Source organism: Aulonocara stuartgranti (genome assembly GCF_965226115.1).
Source record: "Aulonocara stuartgranti genome assembly, chromosome: 10".
Classification (NCBI taxonomy): domain Eukaryota; kingdom Metazoa; phylum Chordata; class Actinopteri; order Cichliformes; family Cichlidae; genus Aulonocara; species Aulonocara stuartgranti.
Genome location: NC_138946.1, coordinates 1,417,275 through 1,434,244, shown reverse-complemented (window position 1 = coordinate 1,434,244; position 16,970 = coordinate 1,417,275). Strand labels below are relative to the sequence as shown.

The 16,970-nt window shown below is 45.9% G+C and overlaps 1 protein-coding gene across 2 annotated transcripts; it reads right to left on the bottom strand.

Moving 5' to 3' along the window:
- Nucleotides 1-591: 591 nt before the first annotated feature.
- LOC309715207 (hydroperoxide isomerase ALOXE3) lies at nucleotides 592-16,078 on the bottom strand. Of its 2 annotated transcripts, XM_082548125.1 has the most exons (17): nucleotides 16,021-16,065; nucleotides 15,806-15,847; nucleotides 14,462-14,549; nucleotides 14,126-14,320; nucleotides 13,788-14,013; nucleotides 13,554-13,635; nucleotides 7,398-7,487; nucleotides 7,197-7,312; nucleotides 5,314-5,486; nucleotides 5,092-5,235; nucleotides 4,784-4,987; nucleotides 4,568-4,654; nucleotides 4,310-4,479; nucleotides 4,109-4,218; nucleotides 3,308-3,408; nucleotides 3,039-3,209; nucleotides 592-2,714 (listed from the first exon to the last, which is right to left on the bottom strand). In XM_082548125.1, the coding sequence occupies exons 4-17, from the start codon at nucleotides 14,279-14,281 to the stop codon at nucleotides 2,535-2,537; spliced, it is 2,010 nt and encodes a 669-aa protein (XP_082404251.1). In that variant the 5' UTR covers nucleotides 14,282-14,320; nucleotides 14,462-14,549; nucleotides 15,806-15,847; nucleotides 16,021-16,065; the 3' UTR covers nucleotides 592-2,534. The 2 variants fall into 2 exon arrangements, with proteins under 2 accessions (XP_082404251.1, XP_082404250.1); XM_082548124.1 differs by lacking the exon at nucleotides 14,462-14,549 and having other exon boundaries at nucleotides 16,021-16,078.
- Nucleotides 16,079-16,970: the final 892 nt, after the last annotated feature.

The following is a 16,970-nucleotide window of genomic DNA, read 5'->3' as shown; positions in this document are numbered from 1 at the left end:
GATGGCAGCACTGCATGTACAAGGATGTCAGCTACCGTTAAACCCCGAAGAAGAAGAAGCTGTGTCCCAGATTTCATAGCGCGGCCCAGCTCAGTTTCCAACAATGGCGGCAGCTAGTTAGTTTTAATGTTACTCTTATTATTCTTTCTGGGTCACAAAATAAACGTTTAACATATTTTCAGGCGAGAATGTAGCTGTGTAAACCTCAAATATCTGCTCAGTTTATCAGGACACCGCATATTTTCAAAAGCGCTCCGACGTTTTCGGAGACGTCTGTTACCCACTAGCTCGATAGCGAGCCGGGGGCTAGGCTAACTAGCGCCGTGAGAACACCGGACTCCCCGCAAATCGTTTTCAAACCCACCGCCGTCTTTCGCTACTCAGGTTAAACATGATATATGAGTCACTTAGATAACTTAAAAATGTTATTGTTTGGCTTTTTTTAGTATTTTATTTGTTCCTGAGTAAATCGGTTTGGCTGAGATTAAAGTTTTTACACAGCTGAATAAACGTCAAGCAGACAGCTGATTATCAGAAGTGTGAGATGCTCCAGAATTTACTCCGGTGTCCTGTTATATTTTAGATAGGAGTTTATTAAACTTCACCGAAACAATCTGCAAATGTCATTAACATTTAATAAACTATCATCTTGTCTTTATTTTTAGTTAGCACCTGAAACACTTAAAGCTGTAAGCTAATGATAGTTATATAAGAGCAGATGCTGCTGGTGCAATAAGCTGTATGGATGATGATCTGATTAGTGACTAATCGCAAAAATAATCGCTGACTAGTCGACTATCAAAATAATCGTTTGTGGCAGCCCTAATGTATATGATGTGTTATTAGCTTCTATTTTGGATTGGCTTTCATCATATAAACCCCCTGAGAATAAAACAGGCTGCATGTAAAATCCTTAAAGGGCTCATTTTACATAAAGATTGTTACCTTCAGTTCTTTCTTATGCTCGTAGTTCTGGACATAATTCTGAGAGCAGGACTTTTACTCAAAGCTTTCTTTGAGTTTCTGTTGGTACTTGAAGGAGAAATAAACTCAGAGTATCCACAAATCTAACTGTGACAAAAACAGGCACCGAGGCAGTCAATGCACAAAGCCTGACGTTATTGGTCGAATATTCAGCCACGCGCATGAGAAGGAGTACAGCTGACAGCGCCTCCTCTGTTTCTGACTAGCTTCATTTCCAGCTGACAAAGATGCCTGTGAAGGTCATCGTAGTCTCAGGAGCTTGGAAAGAAAAGCGTCTGGATGTTTCCTCCGACAAGATTGTCCTAAACACAAACTTAACAACGTAGTGCATGCAGCAGAGAGCACCAAGGAATGCTCCGACCTTTACATTGGAGAGACTTCATAAACAAATGGCACAACATGGAAGAGCCACCTCCACGAGACAAGACTCAGGGGCCCATTCAATTCAATTTTATTTACACAGCGCCAAATCACAACAACAGTCGCCTCAAGGAGCTTTATATTGTACAGTAGATCGTACAGTAATGCATAGAGATAAAAACCCAACAATCATATGACCCCCTATGAACAAGCACTTTGGCGACAGTGGGAAGGAAAAACTCCCTTTTAACAGGAAGAAACCTCCAGCAGAACCAGGCTCAGGGAGGGGCGGGGCCATCTGCTGTGATTGGTTGTCCATCTGCATCTAAAGGTCAAAGGTCACTCTTTGAGGACACCAATGTTAACATTGTGGACAGAGAAGACAGATGGTTTGAAAGAGGAGTAAAAGAGGCCATTTATGTCCACTGTGAGCGACCATCTTTGAACAGAGGCGGGGTTTACAACACCAACTCTCTGCCATCTATAATCCAGTTTTGAGATCCTTCCCAGACGCCTTAACGCCCACTCACATCCTGGGCCATCTGACCTCAGGAAATCACATGATAAGGTGGGGCCAGGTTTCACAATGAGCTCACCTGAAACTCTGGCTGATTGGGACCCACACCCAGTTTCACACCTTGGCTCAGGCGATTAGAGGATCATCAGGGGTCCTTTTGTCCCTCTGTGGGGGGAAACTCCTACTGGGTTTATATCTGGGACTCTCCACCATTTGACCTTAGAACTGAAGAAGCTTCTCGGATGAGAGGTGAAACGTCTTCTTAAGGTCAAGATGATTTCTTTCCAAGCTCCTTAGACATTAGAATAGAGACTTACTCTAATATTTAAACTCGTGTACTCATGTAACACAGTGTGAGCTCACACCAAGTCACTTCATTGACGCCAAACAAAGTAATTTGGTGAGCTCACAAAGCAAGACATTAATTTCATCGTGAGTCCTTCACCAGAGTCGGAGAACATCTGAGTTTAAGGCGCGTTACAGTCACCTCGAAGAAAAGAAAAAAGTTAGTACGTGAAAAATGTTGCGGTTTGAAGAGAAGTATCCCAGCAGAAACGATTAGTCCGTCACATGATCAGATTTAAAAAACAGGAACGATTATCGATAATTAGGTGCATGGAGAGGTTTTTTTCCTGTTGGAAATGATGATCGCAGGTGAGGACGATGACAGTTACTAAATGGCCACGCTGTTCTCGATGCGATCGGGGCTCAGGTACGGATACGGCAGCTCCAGCTGGCTGTTACGCTCTGCGATGGCGTCAGAGATGTCCCGGAGCTGTGCCTGCACCTCCTCCAACAGCCTGCGGTGAGCGTCCTCCCTGAAAATAGCCTCCTTGTAGTGACAGAGAGGAACCTGCAGGGGGACACACACAGATTTAATCTTCAAAAACGTGACAAATAACGAGACGCATTACAATGATTTGAAATGAAAATGATCAGAAAGAGAACCTCAGAGGAGGTGCAGAGGGTCGGAGTGACAGGAGGATGGTGGGATAGGAGGAGATGGAGGCAGTGATTGGCTGTGGTGTCCGAGGAGGAGGAGGAAGACAAAAGAAAAAGCTTATGAAGAAGAAAAAATGTAAATGATGAAAAAGAAGAAGATGACAAAGATTTTGAAGAGGAGGAGTTGAGGAAGAAGTGAGTGTAAATGTTTTATGAGGAGTGGGCGGAGCCTCACAAAGTCGATGGCTGGCTGCGACAGCCCATTCAGCGCCATCAGGACGCGGCACGTCGTGTTCACATCTGGCAGGAAGGACATGATGTCATCTTCTGTGACGGCGCCTTTGACCTGCGGAGGAGGGCGCAACATGGCGACCGGACAGTTTGGCACCCAGAAGGCAAAGTCCAGCTGGAGGACAGCAAGAGAGAGGAGACAAACGTGAGGCGGCGGGACATCCTCAGCAGGAAGCCGCGAGCTTTTCCCATCTCTCGCAGTGGCCGACTCACCTGGGAGAAGTTGACGGCAGCGTGCAGAGCAGAGCAGGAGTAGATGAGCGCGGTGACAAACTTGGCCACTTCTGCTCTGGTGTGAAAGCGCTGAGGGAAACCTGTGCAGAGGCATCATAGTCACAATGTTCAGGTGAATGCATGCGTGCACATGTGTGTGCTGTGGGCGAGGGTGGAGTCAAAAAGAGCTGCTCAGTGTTCCAAGCACATAAATAACAAATGTTAATGAACATAAAAACACACGAACATGGAAAACTATCCTGTGGTCAGCTTTATATAATAACATACATATTTATCTCTAATTATTTAACCACTAAAATCCAAAAGTTTTGCTTTTAATATTATATCATTACATCAAACTATCAATATTTAATACCATACAGTGTCAAACACACATCTGCTCAATATCATTTTATATTGGTGCAACTTTTCAGATCCTCCTCCGCACAGATCCAAAGGTCGACACAGTTTGATGTCGGGTCCCTCTGCTCGTCCCTGCAGAGCCCCGTGATGCTGTGAGCTGACCTGTTACTCTTACATCCACCGACTGAAGCGCTGCCAGTGCGTGCAGCTCTCCATCAGGAGCTCCACCCCCCACCTACACCTCTATACCTACAGCCATCTCCACTTTACGCTTGCAGTTCCACTGCAGCATGAAAGGAGACTCAGCTCTCTCTAAGAACAACTAGCAGTCATTATCATTATTATATTATCGTGAACTAACTTAACGTGTAAACACAGTTTGCTGACAGAATCGTTTGAAACGGTGCAAAGTGATTTGGAGAAACTGCTAAAACGCACCATTACTGAAGCCGTGAGCGTTGATGTCTGTGAGCCAACCATGGAGCTCGGGGTCACGCTGCACCGCGTCGTCTCCATGGTAATACAGTTCCACCCAGCTGGTTACAAACCTGCAACACACACAGATCACAGAGGATCTCCTGTTGCCATCGGATAAAACATTTGCACGAGTGTTCGTGTTTCTCAGGTGTGCTCGTTTACCTGTGCACTGTGTCCCAGATCCTCAGAGCGTCCTGGGCGTAGAAGCTCTGCGGCAGTTTGTCCAAACCGCGGTCGCTCAAGTCTTCGGGGACGCACAGGGTTCGATAGGAAATCCTGGCCGATCCCCTGGAGAGGAGAAGGGGTAATGTCGCCAGACCAGAACCGACAGCCTGGAAGGACGAGACCAGGGAACACAACAGATCTTACTTTGCTTGTTTGTTCTCCTCTTTGTGGTTCCTGTTACTTCCTGCATTTTACCTGATCAAACAGTCCTTTGGAGGCCAGCAGCGACGCTCTGGCCCCGAAGTTTATCTTTAAAGATGTCTTGACGTGCGGCAGTAGCAGCTGTCCATAAAAGAAATGAGAGAAAAGACAGCTCAAGCCATTTAAAAGCAGAAATGATTGGATACAACAATTCTGTTCTCTGATCTCCTGTGGGTGAAGTCGAGCGAGCTGCAGGGGAGCGGGGTTTACCTGGTGCAGTGGGTGTGCATCTGGGAGCTGCCGCAGCGTGGCCACGCAGCACAGCTCTGCCATCATGTGAGTCCGCAGGTAATGTGAGATCAGCTGGTGGCACTGGAAGTCTGCACTGTGAACCCACATCTTAGCCAACAGCCAATCGTAGCCAGAGTCAGAGGGCAGGAAGACCGGGTTCTGAGGGCCAGGTTTCTGCTGCAGCTGAAGGACGGGACCACATTCCCAGGGTGAATGGGCTGAACTTAGACAACAGGATTCCAACTGAAGACAATCGTCACAGTCAGGTTTCTACATAACAAGCAAACCTGGATGGCGATGGGGAGCAGCTGCCCCTGCTGGTTCAGGTGGAGAAGGCACAGCGGGGCGGACAGATACGTCTGCTTTTCATTGATCACGTTGGCTGGAACACCGTCTAGAACCTCGTAGTCCAACAGGTAAATGTTGCCTTTCTGTCACAGCGAACAAACACACTGATTAAAAAGGGCAGCTGCAAATAACGCACAGCTGAAAGTCACAACAGCACACACCTGTAGCTCTTTTTCGAGGGAGGAGCCTTCAGGCAGGAAGGGGCGGAGCATGTCAGAGGTGACAGACAGGTTTGGAGGGAGGTGGCGGGTCTCACGCAGCATGAGAGGGTTGCTGCCGTTCAGACACTGGTAGCCAAAATACCAATCCTCCATCCAATGAGCCTTAACGAACCCTGAGAGACAGAATCAACCATCTCATTATTCTTTGTCACGGAGCCCGATCGCCGAGTCAGGAAGCAAGAAGACTTTATTTGTCACATGCAAGTTGCCCCCCCCGACATTATATACACAACACAGACATCACATGGGGAGACAGGTCGGACACCGGTAGTATTACGGAAAAACACTGAAATATAGACTACAATGGGAAAGTCCAGGAGGGGAAAAAAGAGACCTCTACTCATGCTGGGCTCCTGGGAGGAAAGCATGAGAACAGGAAACAAAAAAACTCCTCTGCACAGAAATGTCCACAGCACAGCAATATAGAGCACGTGACCAGCAACAGGGTCGGGTAGGGGGTGTAAGCCGGGGCGCACACAGCCATCCTGCCCAGACCCGCCGTGTCCTCCAGGAGGGAACAAGCATCGAAGGCGTTTGAAAAGGGAGGAGGGATGAGTGCTTATCAGTGTGTGCGTGTGTGTGTGTCAGCTGAGACAGTGTCCTTCACCCTGCCAGGCTAAGTAAACAGTCTTCCAGCCAACCCTTGGCTGGCCTTGCATGGAATGGGAAGAACAGACTCAACACAGTCGTTATCAGGGTGTTGTTGTTCGGCTCCAGCCTTGAGCCCACAGCTGGCGCCGAAGGGATAGCAACATGATCATGGTGGTTTTTACTTTAGTGCGAACAACTCATGAGAATTTCAAAGCAGTTCTAACAGTCCAACACTGGTCTCTCAATCTCCCGTTGGAGAGCCGCGAGCTTCGCCATGATGTTATCAAACTTACGCTCCGTGATGTTGTCAGTCTTGTGCTCAAAGAGCCGATTCTGAGAACTCACGATCACAGTGAGCTGCTCCAAGATGTGATCCAATGTACGCTCAGAGGTCTTATTCTGAGTGTTCACAGCAGCCGTAAGCGTCTCCAAGCTCTTAACCATGCTGCACTCAGTGAGCCCATGTTGAGAAGCTGCACCTCGTCCCATCATTTCAATCCCAGCGGGCAGCCTTGTGGGGGTTTGAACAGCCGGTTCCTCTTTCTTAATTCTCCGATAAGTCAGGGCCAAGCCAGCTCCGATCAGCCAGAACCCTGTTATCATGGTTCATAGGTAGATATCTTCAGCGTCCTCGATCCACAGTCCCGCCAGGCACACGATCCTCTGCCACCCGTCCATCGTGTATCCGGCAGGGAAAGTCCCTCCAGGGCACTCGGGCTCACCCGAGCCCAGACTTCTCGTTGAGAAAAGGGTGTCAATAGCATTCAGAGACCAGTTGATCAAATCCATAATTCTCTTTAGGTTTTAGAAACAGACTGTGAGAGAGTGTTCCAGGGAAAGTAATACAAACGAGACAAGACAAGGACATAGAGGCTAAGCAGGGAAGATAAGGGAGAGGAGGAGAGGAGAAAAGTACGACCGCCTTCGCCAAGAGCCAAAGAGGCGATCGGGCTCAAAGAACTACCCACAAACACACTACAAGAGATACAACGCTAAAAAAAAACAATTACAGATGCTCACAAAACACAGAAACCTACAACAAAGCACAAAATAATCAAAAAGACACAAAACTACTAAAACATAAATACAAATGATGAAAGAACGATACAGTAAATACAAGAATAAAGACCCAGAATAACCACAAGGGGAAATAAAAACTTTGCAGCGATGTCCTGTAGCTAGAAAGGTTCAAAAACACAAAGATGAATGAGATGTGCTGCATTGTTTCTTACTGGCGATGCCATTCTGTTGTGCGCTGTAGGTGAAAATCATCTCCAGCTCTGAAAAACTCTTCCAGGACTCGACTCGGGTGGTGAAGCCGTTCAGATAGTACAGGTTAGTAGCCGGACTGAGGACAGAGGGACAAACACAGCTCAAGCCAGCTGGTTCAGACCACATTTCATTCACAATGTGCACCAACTGTTAGCATTCACCTCTTCTGCGTGTAAAGAAGGTTTGGCCCGAGTTCAAACAGACTGTTCACGTCAACGCACTGCGGAGCGCCATCAACGAAGATTCGCCACCTGAACGAGAGACAACCAGTTTTCAAGCTGTCAGTTTCAAATTTTGTAGGATGGGAGACACCAAAAATGGCACATGTCATTCATCTCTGTGTTTTTGAATCATTCTAGAAAACACACACACATATATATATATATATATATATATACACATACATATATATGTGTGTGTGTGTGTTTTCTAGAATGATATATATATATACGGCTCAGCTTGTTAGTGAGGGGCAGTACCCTCCATGGAGAAGGAGGCTAGAGGGCAAGATCAAAGTAGCACGGAGGGAGGTTAGCCAACTAACGGAGTTGCAGAAAGGTGCGACAAAGAAGGTGCCTAAGAAATACAGCAAGTTGTCCATACCTGAGGCCTTGGAAACTGCCAAGCAAAGACTCACAGCCTTGGCCAGCCGCTTGAGGAGGTACACCAGAGAGATAGAAGGCAGGAGAATAAACCAGCTGTTCTCCACAGAACCAGCAAAGGTGTACTCTCAGTGGCAAGGGAACAATAAGAGAACAGCACCACCAAGGCTGGAGACGGAGCAATACTGGAAGAGCATATGGGAGAAGGATGCAACCCATAACGGCAATGCTCAGTGGCTAGTGGATCTGAGGGCAGACCACAGCGACCTCCCTGAACAGGGTCCAGTAACCATCACAGTGGCAGATATCCAAGAAAGGGTCTCCAGTATGAAGAGTTGGACAGCACCAGGGCCCGACATGGTTCACGCCTACTGGCTGAAGAAGCTGACTGCACTCCACGAGCGTCTGGCAGCACAAATGAACCAGCTGCTAGTTAACGAAAGACACCCGGAATGGCTAACTGAAGGCCGGACGGTCCTGATCCCCAAGGACCCCAAGAAGGGACCGGTCCCCTCCAACTACCGACCAATAACCTGCCTCAGTACTACATGGAAGCTCCTGTCAGGCATCATATCGGCTAAGATGAACAGGCACATGGGTCAATACATGAGCGGGACACAGAAAGGAATTGGCAAGAATACCAGAGGTGCAAAACACCAGCTACTGGTAGACAGAACAGTCAGCCGAGACTGCAAGACCAGACTGACCAACCTGTGCACTGCCTGGATTGATTACAAGAAGGCCTATGACTCAATGCCCCACAGCTGGATACTGGAATGCCTAGAATTGTACAAGATCAATGGGACCCTAAGAGCCTTCATCAGGAACTCAATGGGGATGTGGCGTACAACACTAGAGGCCAACTCCAAGCCCATAGCACAAGTTACCATCAAGTGCGGGATCTACCAAGGAGATGCTCTGTCCCCACTGCTGTTCTGCATAGGCCTGAACCCCCTCAGTGAGATCATTAACAAGACTGGCTACGGATACCGACTACGGAACGGAGCAGTTGTCAGCCACCTCCTGGATGACATCAAGCTGTATGCCAAGAGTGAACGAGACATCGATTCACTGATCCACACTACCAGGCTATACAGCAATGACATTGGAATGTCGTTCGGACTGGAGAAGTGTAGTCGGATGGTAACAAAGAGAGGGAAGGTAGTCAGAACTGAGGGGATTGAACTACCAGAAGGCAACATTGCAGACATAGAGGACAGTTACAAGTACCTGGGGATCCCGCAGGCAAATGGGAACCATGAAGAGGCCGCTAGAAAGGCTGCAACCACCAAGTACCTGCAGAGGGTCAGGCAAGTCCTGAGGAGTCAGCTGAATGGTAAGAACAAGATCCGGGCCATCAACACATACGCCCTGCCCGTGATCAGGTACCCTGCTGGGGTAATAAGCTGGCCAAAGGAGGAGATAGAAGCCACTGACATAAAGACAAGAAAGCTCCTGACCATGCATGGAGGGTTTCACCCCAAGTCCAGCACCCTGAGGCTGTACGCTAAGCGGAAGGAAGGGGGCCGGGGACTGGTGAGTGTCAGCACCACAGTCCAGGATGAGACAACGAACATCCAAGAATACATTGGGAAGATGGCCCCAACTGACCGAGTGCTCAGTGAATACCTCAGGCAGCAGAAACCCAAGAAAGAGGAGGGAGACGAGGAACCATCATGGAAGGACAGGCCCCTGCACGGTATGTACCACCGGCAGATAGAGGAGGTGGCTGATATCCAGAAATCCTACCAGTGGCTGGACAAAGCTGGACTGAAAGACAGCACAGAGGCACTAATCATGGCAGCACAAGAACAAGCTCTGAGTACAAGATCCATAGAGGCTGGGGTCTATCACACCAGGCAAGACCCCAGGTGCAGGCTGTGTAAAGATGCCCCAGAGACTATCCAGCACATAACAGCAGGGTGCAAGATGCTAGCAGGCAAGGCATACATGGAACGCCATAACCAAGTGGCCGGCATAGTGTACAGGAACATCTGTGCCGAGTATAACCTGGAAGTCCCGAGGTCAAAATGGGAGATGCCCCCAAGGGTGGTGGAGAATGACCGAGCTAAGATCCTGTGGGACTTCCAGATACAGACGGACAAAATGGTGGTGGCTAACCAACCGGACATAGTGGTGGTAGACAAACAGAAGAAGACGGCCGTAGTGATCGATGTAGCGGTTCCCAATGACAGCAATATCAGGAAGAAGGAACACGAGAAGCTGGAGAAATACCAAGGGCTCAGAGAAGAGCTCGAGAGGATGTGGAGGGTGAAGGTAACGGTGGTCCCCGTGGTAATCGGAGCACTAGGTGCGGTGACTCCCAAGCTAGGCGAGTGGCTCCAGCAGATCCCAGGAAAAACATCGGAGATCTCTGTCCAGAAGAGCGCAGTCCTGGGAACAGCTAAGATACTGCGCAGGACCCTCAAGCTCCCAGGCCTCTGGTAGAGGACCCGAGCTTGAAGGATAAACCGCCCGCAGGGGCGTGCTGGGTGTTTTATACATATATATATATTAGGGGTGCAACGATACACAAAAAATCACGGTTCGGTTTGATATTTTTTCGATACAAAAAAATGTTCATGCTTTTTTAATTTGTCATTTATTAAAAGTATAAATATGTATTTAACTCAAAAGTACAGGTTTTAAATTTAATGTTGCTGAAACAACAAAGTAATAAAAAAAATTAATCTATCTGATCGAGAAATCACTCATCTTTGGAAAAGAGAGTGTATTACAGAGAAATGGCTCTTTCCAAAATAAAAGCTATACTATCCGCTTCTATACTATTAGCTAACTGCGTTAACGCACTAGTTCCCACCAATGTAATTGAGCATTGCGTGGCACATCCAACATACTGTTTTACTTTAGTCCATGACGCGCTTACCTTCAGGGTCATACGTCACATGAAAACCAAAATAGTTCCAAAGGTCAGATCTGAATGAGGGTGGGGGAGGTTCAATTTGCCATGTTGCAACGAGCTTAGCTTCTGTCTTGCTAGCTTGCGCTGCGCTCAGTGGATCTGCGCTCGACAGTGCAGCCTAGGCGGAGTAGTCAAACGCAGATCCACTGAGTGTTCAACACAGACAGCATCGTCAGAAGGAAAGTTGATGAAATAAATTAAAAATTTTGTATTGTTCATACATATGCGTATGAACCGAAAGCACTGTATCGAATGGTTCAATATCGATACGAGTATCGTTGCACCCCTAATATATACATATGCTTAGCCTCTTGTATATATGTATATACAGTGGGGCAAAAAAGTATTTAGTCAGCCACCGATTGTGCAAGTTCCCCCACCTAAAATGATGACAGAGGTCAGTAATTTGCACCAGAGGTACACTTCAACTGTGAGAGACAGAATGTGAAAAAAAAATCCATGAATCCACATGGTAGGATTTGTAAAGAATTTATTCGTAAATCAGGGTGGAAAATAAGTATTTGGTCAATAACAAAAATACAACTCAATACTTTGTAACATAACCTTTGTTGGCAATAACAGAGGTCAAACGTTTACTATAGGTCTTTACCAGGTTTGCACACACAGTAGCTGGTATTTTGGCCCATTCCTCCATGCAGATCTTCTCGAGAGCAGTGATGTTTTGGGGCTGTCGCCGAGCAACACGGACTTTCAACTCCCGCCACAGATTTTCTATGGGGTTGAGGTCTGGAGACTGGCTAGGCCACTCCAGGACTTTCAAATGCTTCTTACGGAGCCACTCCTTTGTTGCCCGGGCGGTGTGTTTTGGATCATTGTCATGTTGGAAGACCCAGCCTCGTTTCATCTTTAAAGTTCTCACTGATGGAAGGAGGTTTTGGCTCAAAATCTCACGATACATGGCCCCATTCATTCTGTCCTTAACACAGATCAGTCGTCCTGTCCCCTTGGCAGAAAAACAGCCCCATAGCATGATGTTTCCACCCCCATGCTTCACAGTAGGTATGGTGTTCTTGGGATGCAACTCAGTATTCTTCTTCCTCCAAACACGACGAGTTGAGTTTATACCAAAAAGTTCTACTTTGGTTTCATCTGACCACATGACATTCTCCCAATCCTCTGCTGTATCATCCATGTGCTCTCTGGCAAACTTCAGACGGGCCTGGACATGCACTGGCTTCAGCAGCGGGACACGTCTGGCACTGCGGGATTTGATTCCCTGCCGTTGTAGTGTGTTACTGATGGTGACCTTTGTTACTTTGGTCCCAGCTCTCTGCAGGTCATTCACCAGGTCCCCCCGTGTGGTCCTGGGATCTTTGCTCACCGTTCTCATGATCATTTTGACCCCACGGGATGAGATCTTGCGTGGAGCCCCAGATCGAGGGAGATTATCAGTGGTCTTGTATGTCTTCCATTTTCTGTTGATTGCTCCCACAGTTGATTTTTTCACACCAAGCTGCTTGCCTATTGTAGATTCACTCTTCCCAGTCTGGTGCAGGTCTACAATACTTTTCCTGGTGTCCTTCGAAAGCTCTTTGGTCTTGGCCATGGCGGAGTTTGGAGTCTGACTGTTTGAGGCTGTGGACAGGTGTCTTTTATACAGATGATGAGTTCAAACAGGTGCCATTCATACAGGTAACGAGTAGGGGACAGAAAAGCTTCTTACAGAAGACGTTACAGGTCTGTGAGAGCCAGAGATTTTCCTTGTTTGAGGTGACTAAATACTTATTTTCCACCCTAATTTACGAATAAATTCTTTACAAATCCTACCATGTGAATTCATGGATTTTTTTTTCACATTCTGTCTCTCACAGTTGAAGTGTACCTCTGGTGCAAATTACTGACCTCTGTCATCATTTTAAGTGGGGGGACTTGCACAATCGGTGGCTGACTAAATACTTTTTTGCCCCACTGTATATATGACACGAACAGGCATGGAGACGCTGCGCAACATTCTTTTTTTCAGTATGATACTCTATGGTGTCAGAAATAGCATATTCAATTTAGTTTTAATTATACAGCAGCAAATCACAACAACAGTCACCTCAAAGTGCTTTATATTGTAAGAGAAGGCCCTGACAATCATATGACCCCCTGTGAGCAAGGACTTTGGTGACAGGGGGAAGGAAAAACTTCCTTTTAACAGGAAGAAACCTCTGGCAGAACCAGGCTCAGGGAGGGGCGGGGCCATCTGAGTCCACTGTCAGAGGCCATAAGAAGATCATTTGTAACCTTCACTAAAGCTGTTTCTGTGCTGTGATGAGCTCTGAAACCTGACTGAAACTCTTCAAATAAACCTCTGCAGATGATCTGTTAGCTGTTTGACAACTACTCTTTCAAGGATGTTTGATATAAAGGAAGGTTGGAGATTGGCCTATAATTAGCTAAGACTGCTGGGTCTAGAGATGCTTTTTGAGTAAAGGTTTAACTACAGCCAGCTTGAAGGCCTGTGGTACATAGATTATTAGAGATAGTTGATCATATTTAAGATCGAAGCATTAATTAACGGCAGGATCTTCTAGATATTTCAGCCAGTTCTGCTCCAGCCATATGGGTAAAGATAATATAATACCCCATTTTAGCATTCAAGATCAAAGGTCAGATATCAGTGTGCTGTAAACATGTTATCGTGTTTGGATGACACTGGCCGCCCACAGAGTACAGCTCACAAACACTGCGTGCTGCCCCTCTGCAGGACTCCAGGATGTGGCCAGTCAGAGCGCTGTAAGAGGACCAAAGGTAAACCAGCATGCTAACACTGTGACATCAGGTACCTGATGAGCTGCTGCTGATGTTGCAGCTGTCTGAGCCTCTGCTGCTTCAGCTTCTCTTCTGTCTCCTCCTCCAGCAAACACACTGTGGACCAACAACAGGAAGAACTGCTTTTAGATTCAAAGGAAATGATTTGCATGGGCACACCTGCAGGATGATGTGAGGAAATAAAGAGGTTTTTGTGCTTGGGTCCACATGCCTCTGTTTCCTCCTAACGGTCATTAAACGTCACTCACACTTTCCACTCCGGAGCTCCACGTCGCCATCTGCTGGCCGCAGCCATCTGTCGCACAGGAACACCTGTGTTTCTGAGTCTGACCCCTGACTTTTAGACAGCCTGCAGACCTCCACTCTGCTGCAGTGCCAGTCCAGGTTTGGAAATCTGGTCTGAACCTCGAGCCGGAGCCGAACCAGAATCAGGCGACCCAGAGGACTGCTGGCCTGAACCCGGACTGGACACACCTGTGAGCATGACAGGAAGACACCGTCAAAATAAAACTCCAAGTACTGACCATAAACCATGCCCTTCAGTACTCCCAGCGAACGCTACAAATGAATGAATCTCAAAACTCACCGATCCTGGCAGGAGATGACTGTTGCCGTCGGTCACACGGATGGGCGGAGTCTCACCCTCAGAGCCAATCAGGCTAAGCCACAGGTGGCTAAAGGTTCCACAGGTGGGGCCAGGTGAGGTGTGAACGGTCACTTCAAACTCCTGACAGGAAGCCATTATGTTGGGCACGATGGGCACAAAGTTGGACGGCGCCACCTGTTGGCCCGAGTGCAGGTTTGTGAGCCTTTCACCCGCGAATTAATATTTAAGACATGTTGTGACCTGTTTCAGGAGAAACTGATGGAGGAGGTTAAGCTGTTTAAGCCGAATCACCTGACAGACACAAAGACACTTCACCTCTGGCTGGAGGGATGATCAGAGCCTCACGTGGTGAAACGGCCGCTTCAAGAGTCTTTACTGAGGTTTCACCTGAAGCTCACGCTTCCTGTTTTATTTGTGAAGATGAGAATCGCCACCATAACTGTCAGTGTCACTATCATCTCAGGACCATCAGAGCTGCGTTAAGGTTGAGAAAGGCTACAGCGAGGCCCTTAAAGACGTTACACTTTGATTATTTTGTTGGAAAGTTTCTTATTTTCTCTCCATGTTTGCTGTCTTTGTTTTGCACCATGACACAGAGAAAAATTCGCTACGTCTCTGTGAAACTCATAGTGAAACTGCGTTGCTTTCAGCTTTCATTTATCTCAGAAACAAAAACGACTCTTACAAACACATTTCTGTCTTTGTGCTGTGCAGGACTCCCGCTGATGCTGACATCAGCTTATTTGTTTACCTTGCTCACATTTGCCTTGGAAATGAAGGGCAGTTAGCGTGGGCTTCCAGCTAACACACTGGCTTCTCCTGACAGATCCACAAGCAGTAAACACTGCTCTCTTTCTTGTTAAAGGTCACGTTGTCAGCCTGACGAGGAAGCTTCCTGCTCCGTGCTTACAAACAGAAATCAGCCATAAAAACACCGGCTGCTGATTTTCCTGTTTCCTCCTATTTTATCATGTTAGAGATGAACCTACGAGTTACATTATCTACAGCGGCTCTGACCCAAGGGTACGTTTAAAAAACCAAATCATTTGTTTATTGGGTAGCAGGCCTCGTTTCCTATAAATAATCCGTAATGAAGAAGTCAGCGCAAAAATCCACTCAATATAAACTCTGCACTTATTTAGTCTTCACTCAATCCTCGTATTCGTTGGACGTTTGATTTTAAGTGAACATAAAACAAAAAATAAAAACGTGAAATGACAAATTTAATTAAAAAGGAAATGTGATCATATTATATTGAATGCCATTTAACTGCTACATGAGAGGAAGAAATATATTACTGTCCTGAATTATAAATAACAAAAACTCAACTGACATTGAGTAAAACAATTAGACAAAATCAAATAAAATGTATATTTTTAAATAAAATAAATGAAAATAAAACTTATAAAATATCAGATTTAGATTCAAATTAAAGTTGGAGCGACTGTTTTTTAATGTCAGATTTGTATGAATGAGTGAAGCAAATGAATCAAATTTTGGTACAGAAAGACGGTCAGGTCAGCTTCTACTGGTGGGCCAGATTAAAGGAAAAATTTGCCCTCTTCACCCAAGAGGTGGTGGTGGTGGTTTGGGGGGGTCTCTCTGCTGCAGTGGGAATTTTGCTCCCACAAAATGAACAAAACAAAAGTGTTTGTTTACCTGTCAGAAGATTCTGGTTTCTGGTAATGTTCTGGAAGATTTCTGCATGAAAAACAGGAACATAAAAGAAACTATTGGGGAACAAGCAAAACAGAGTATACACCTGAAGGCCGTTAAAGGGATGGAGACAAACACCGGAGGCAGGTGTGTTAAGAAAAACTAAAGTATGTGAATAAAAAGCTGACTGGCTGAGAGAAACACACAGGTAAACATACCTGCAGAGTGAGCCTCCTCTGCTCCGGCTGAGCTGCCCAGGAGTTGCTTCTCTCCCAGGGTCTCTCTCTCACCCGAGCTCTCTGTTTAGTGCTCCGCCCATCAAGTCAACGGCACATCCTATTGGGTTAAAACAACACCTGAATAACAGGTACTGCTTTCCCGCGTTGTTTCCTTTGTAAACTGATTAATTTAAAATTTTAACAAGCATATAACATATCAACTTATGGATGAATACTGAGAAAAACAAAAGTGTTACCACATATTAACAATAATTACAACATTTTTTACGATTGCATTCATTTCTTCTATTCTATCTAAAATTGATACTTTACAAAAGAAACAAATACCCTAAATCAAGTGACGCATTTAAATAAACAAGATTTACATAAACGTGTAAATAACATTATATACTAAATTTAAAATGAAGTGTCTAAATATATGTCTTACTATCGTTTGTTCATGTATCATTTCAAATATTAACATAAATATGAACAACAGCTGCATGTGGGGTTCTATAGTGTAGCGGTTATCACGTCTGCTTTACACGCAGAAGGTCCTGGGTTCGAGCCCCAGTGGAACCACTCACTTTTCATTATTGTTTTTGCTTTTAGGTTATCAATGTGACTGTTGATCAAAACAACTGTACGACAAGAAGATTAAATGCTACATATTCTAATACCTGCCGGACTACATGCCGGTTAACGTCATCACACAAAACGAAAGGATATGAAGCATAACATCCGGTTTGGACAGATAACCTTCAAAATAAAAGCGAAGACTATAAATCGTATTTTTCTAACGTAGCACAAAGGAAAGGATTCAGATTTGTAAAAATCGAAACCAATGTTTTTTATTGTTTATAGTTTGTTTATTTATTGTTTAATATTCGTAAAACAAATATAAGGTTGACATGAATAAAGACATGAAAACCAGAAGAGCCAGTTCACCT

Bases quoted from the DNA above. Each gene is read 5' to 3' on its own strand.
- LOC309715207 (XM_082548124.1), bottom strand. From the start codon at position 14,281: ATGGCTTCCTGTCAGGAGTTTGAAGTGACCGTTCACACCTCACCTGGC. The intron at 7,313-7,397 runs GTGAATGCTAAC...CTCTGTCCTCAG, and splicing joins CTTCTTTACACGCAGAAGAG to TCCGGCTACTAACCTGTACT. The intron at 5,236-5,313 runs GTGTGTGCTGTT...TCGCTGTGACAG, and splicing joins CCCTCGAAAAAGAGCTACAG to AAAGGCAACATTTACCTGTT.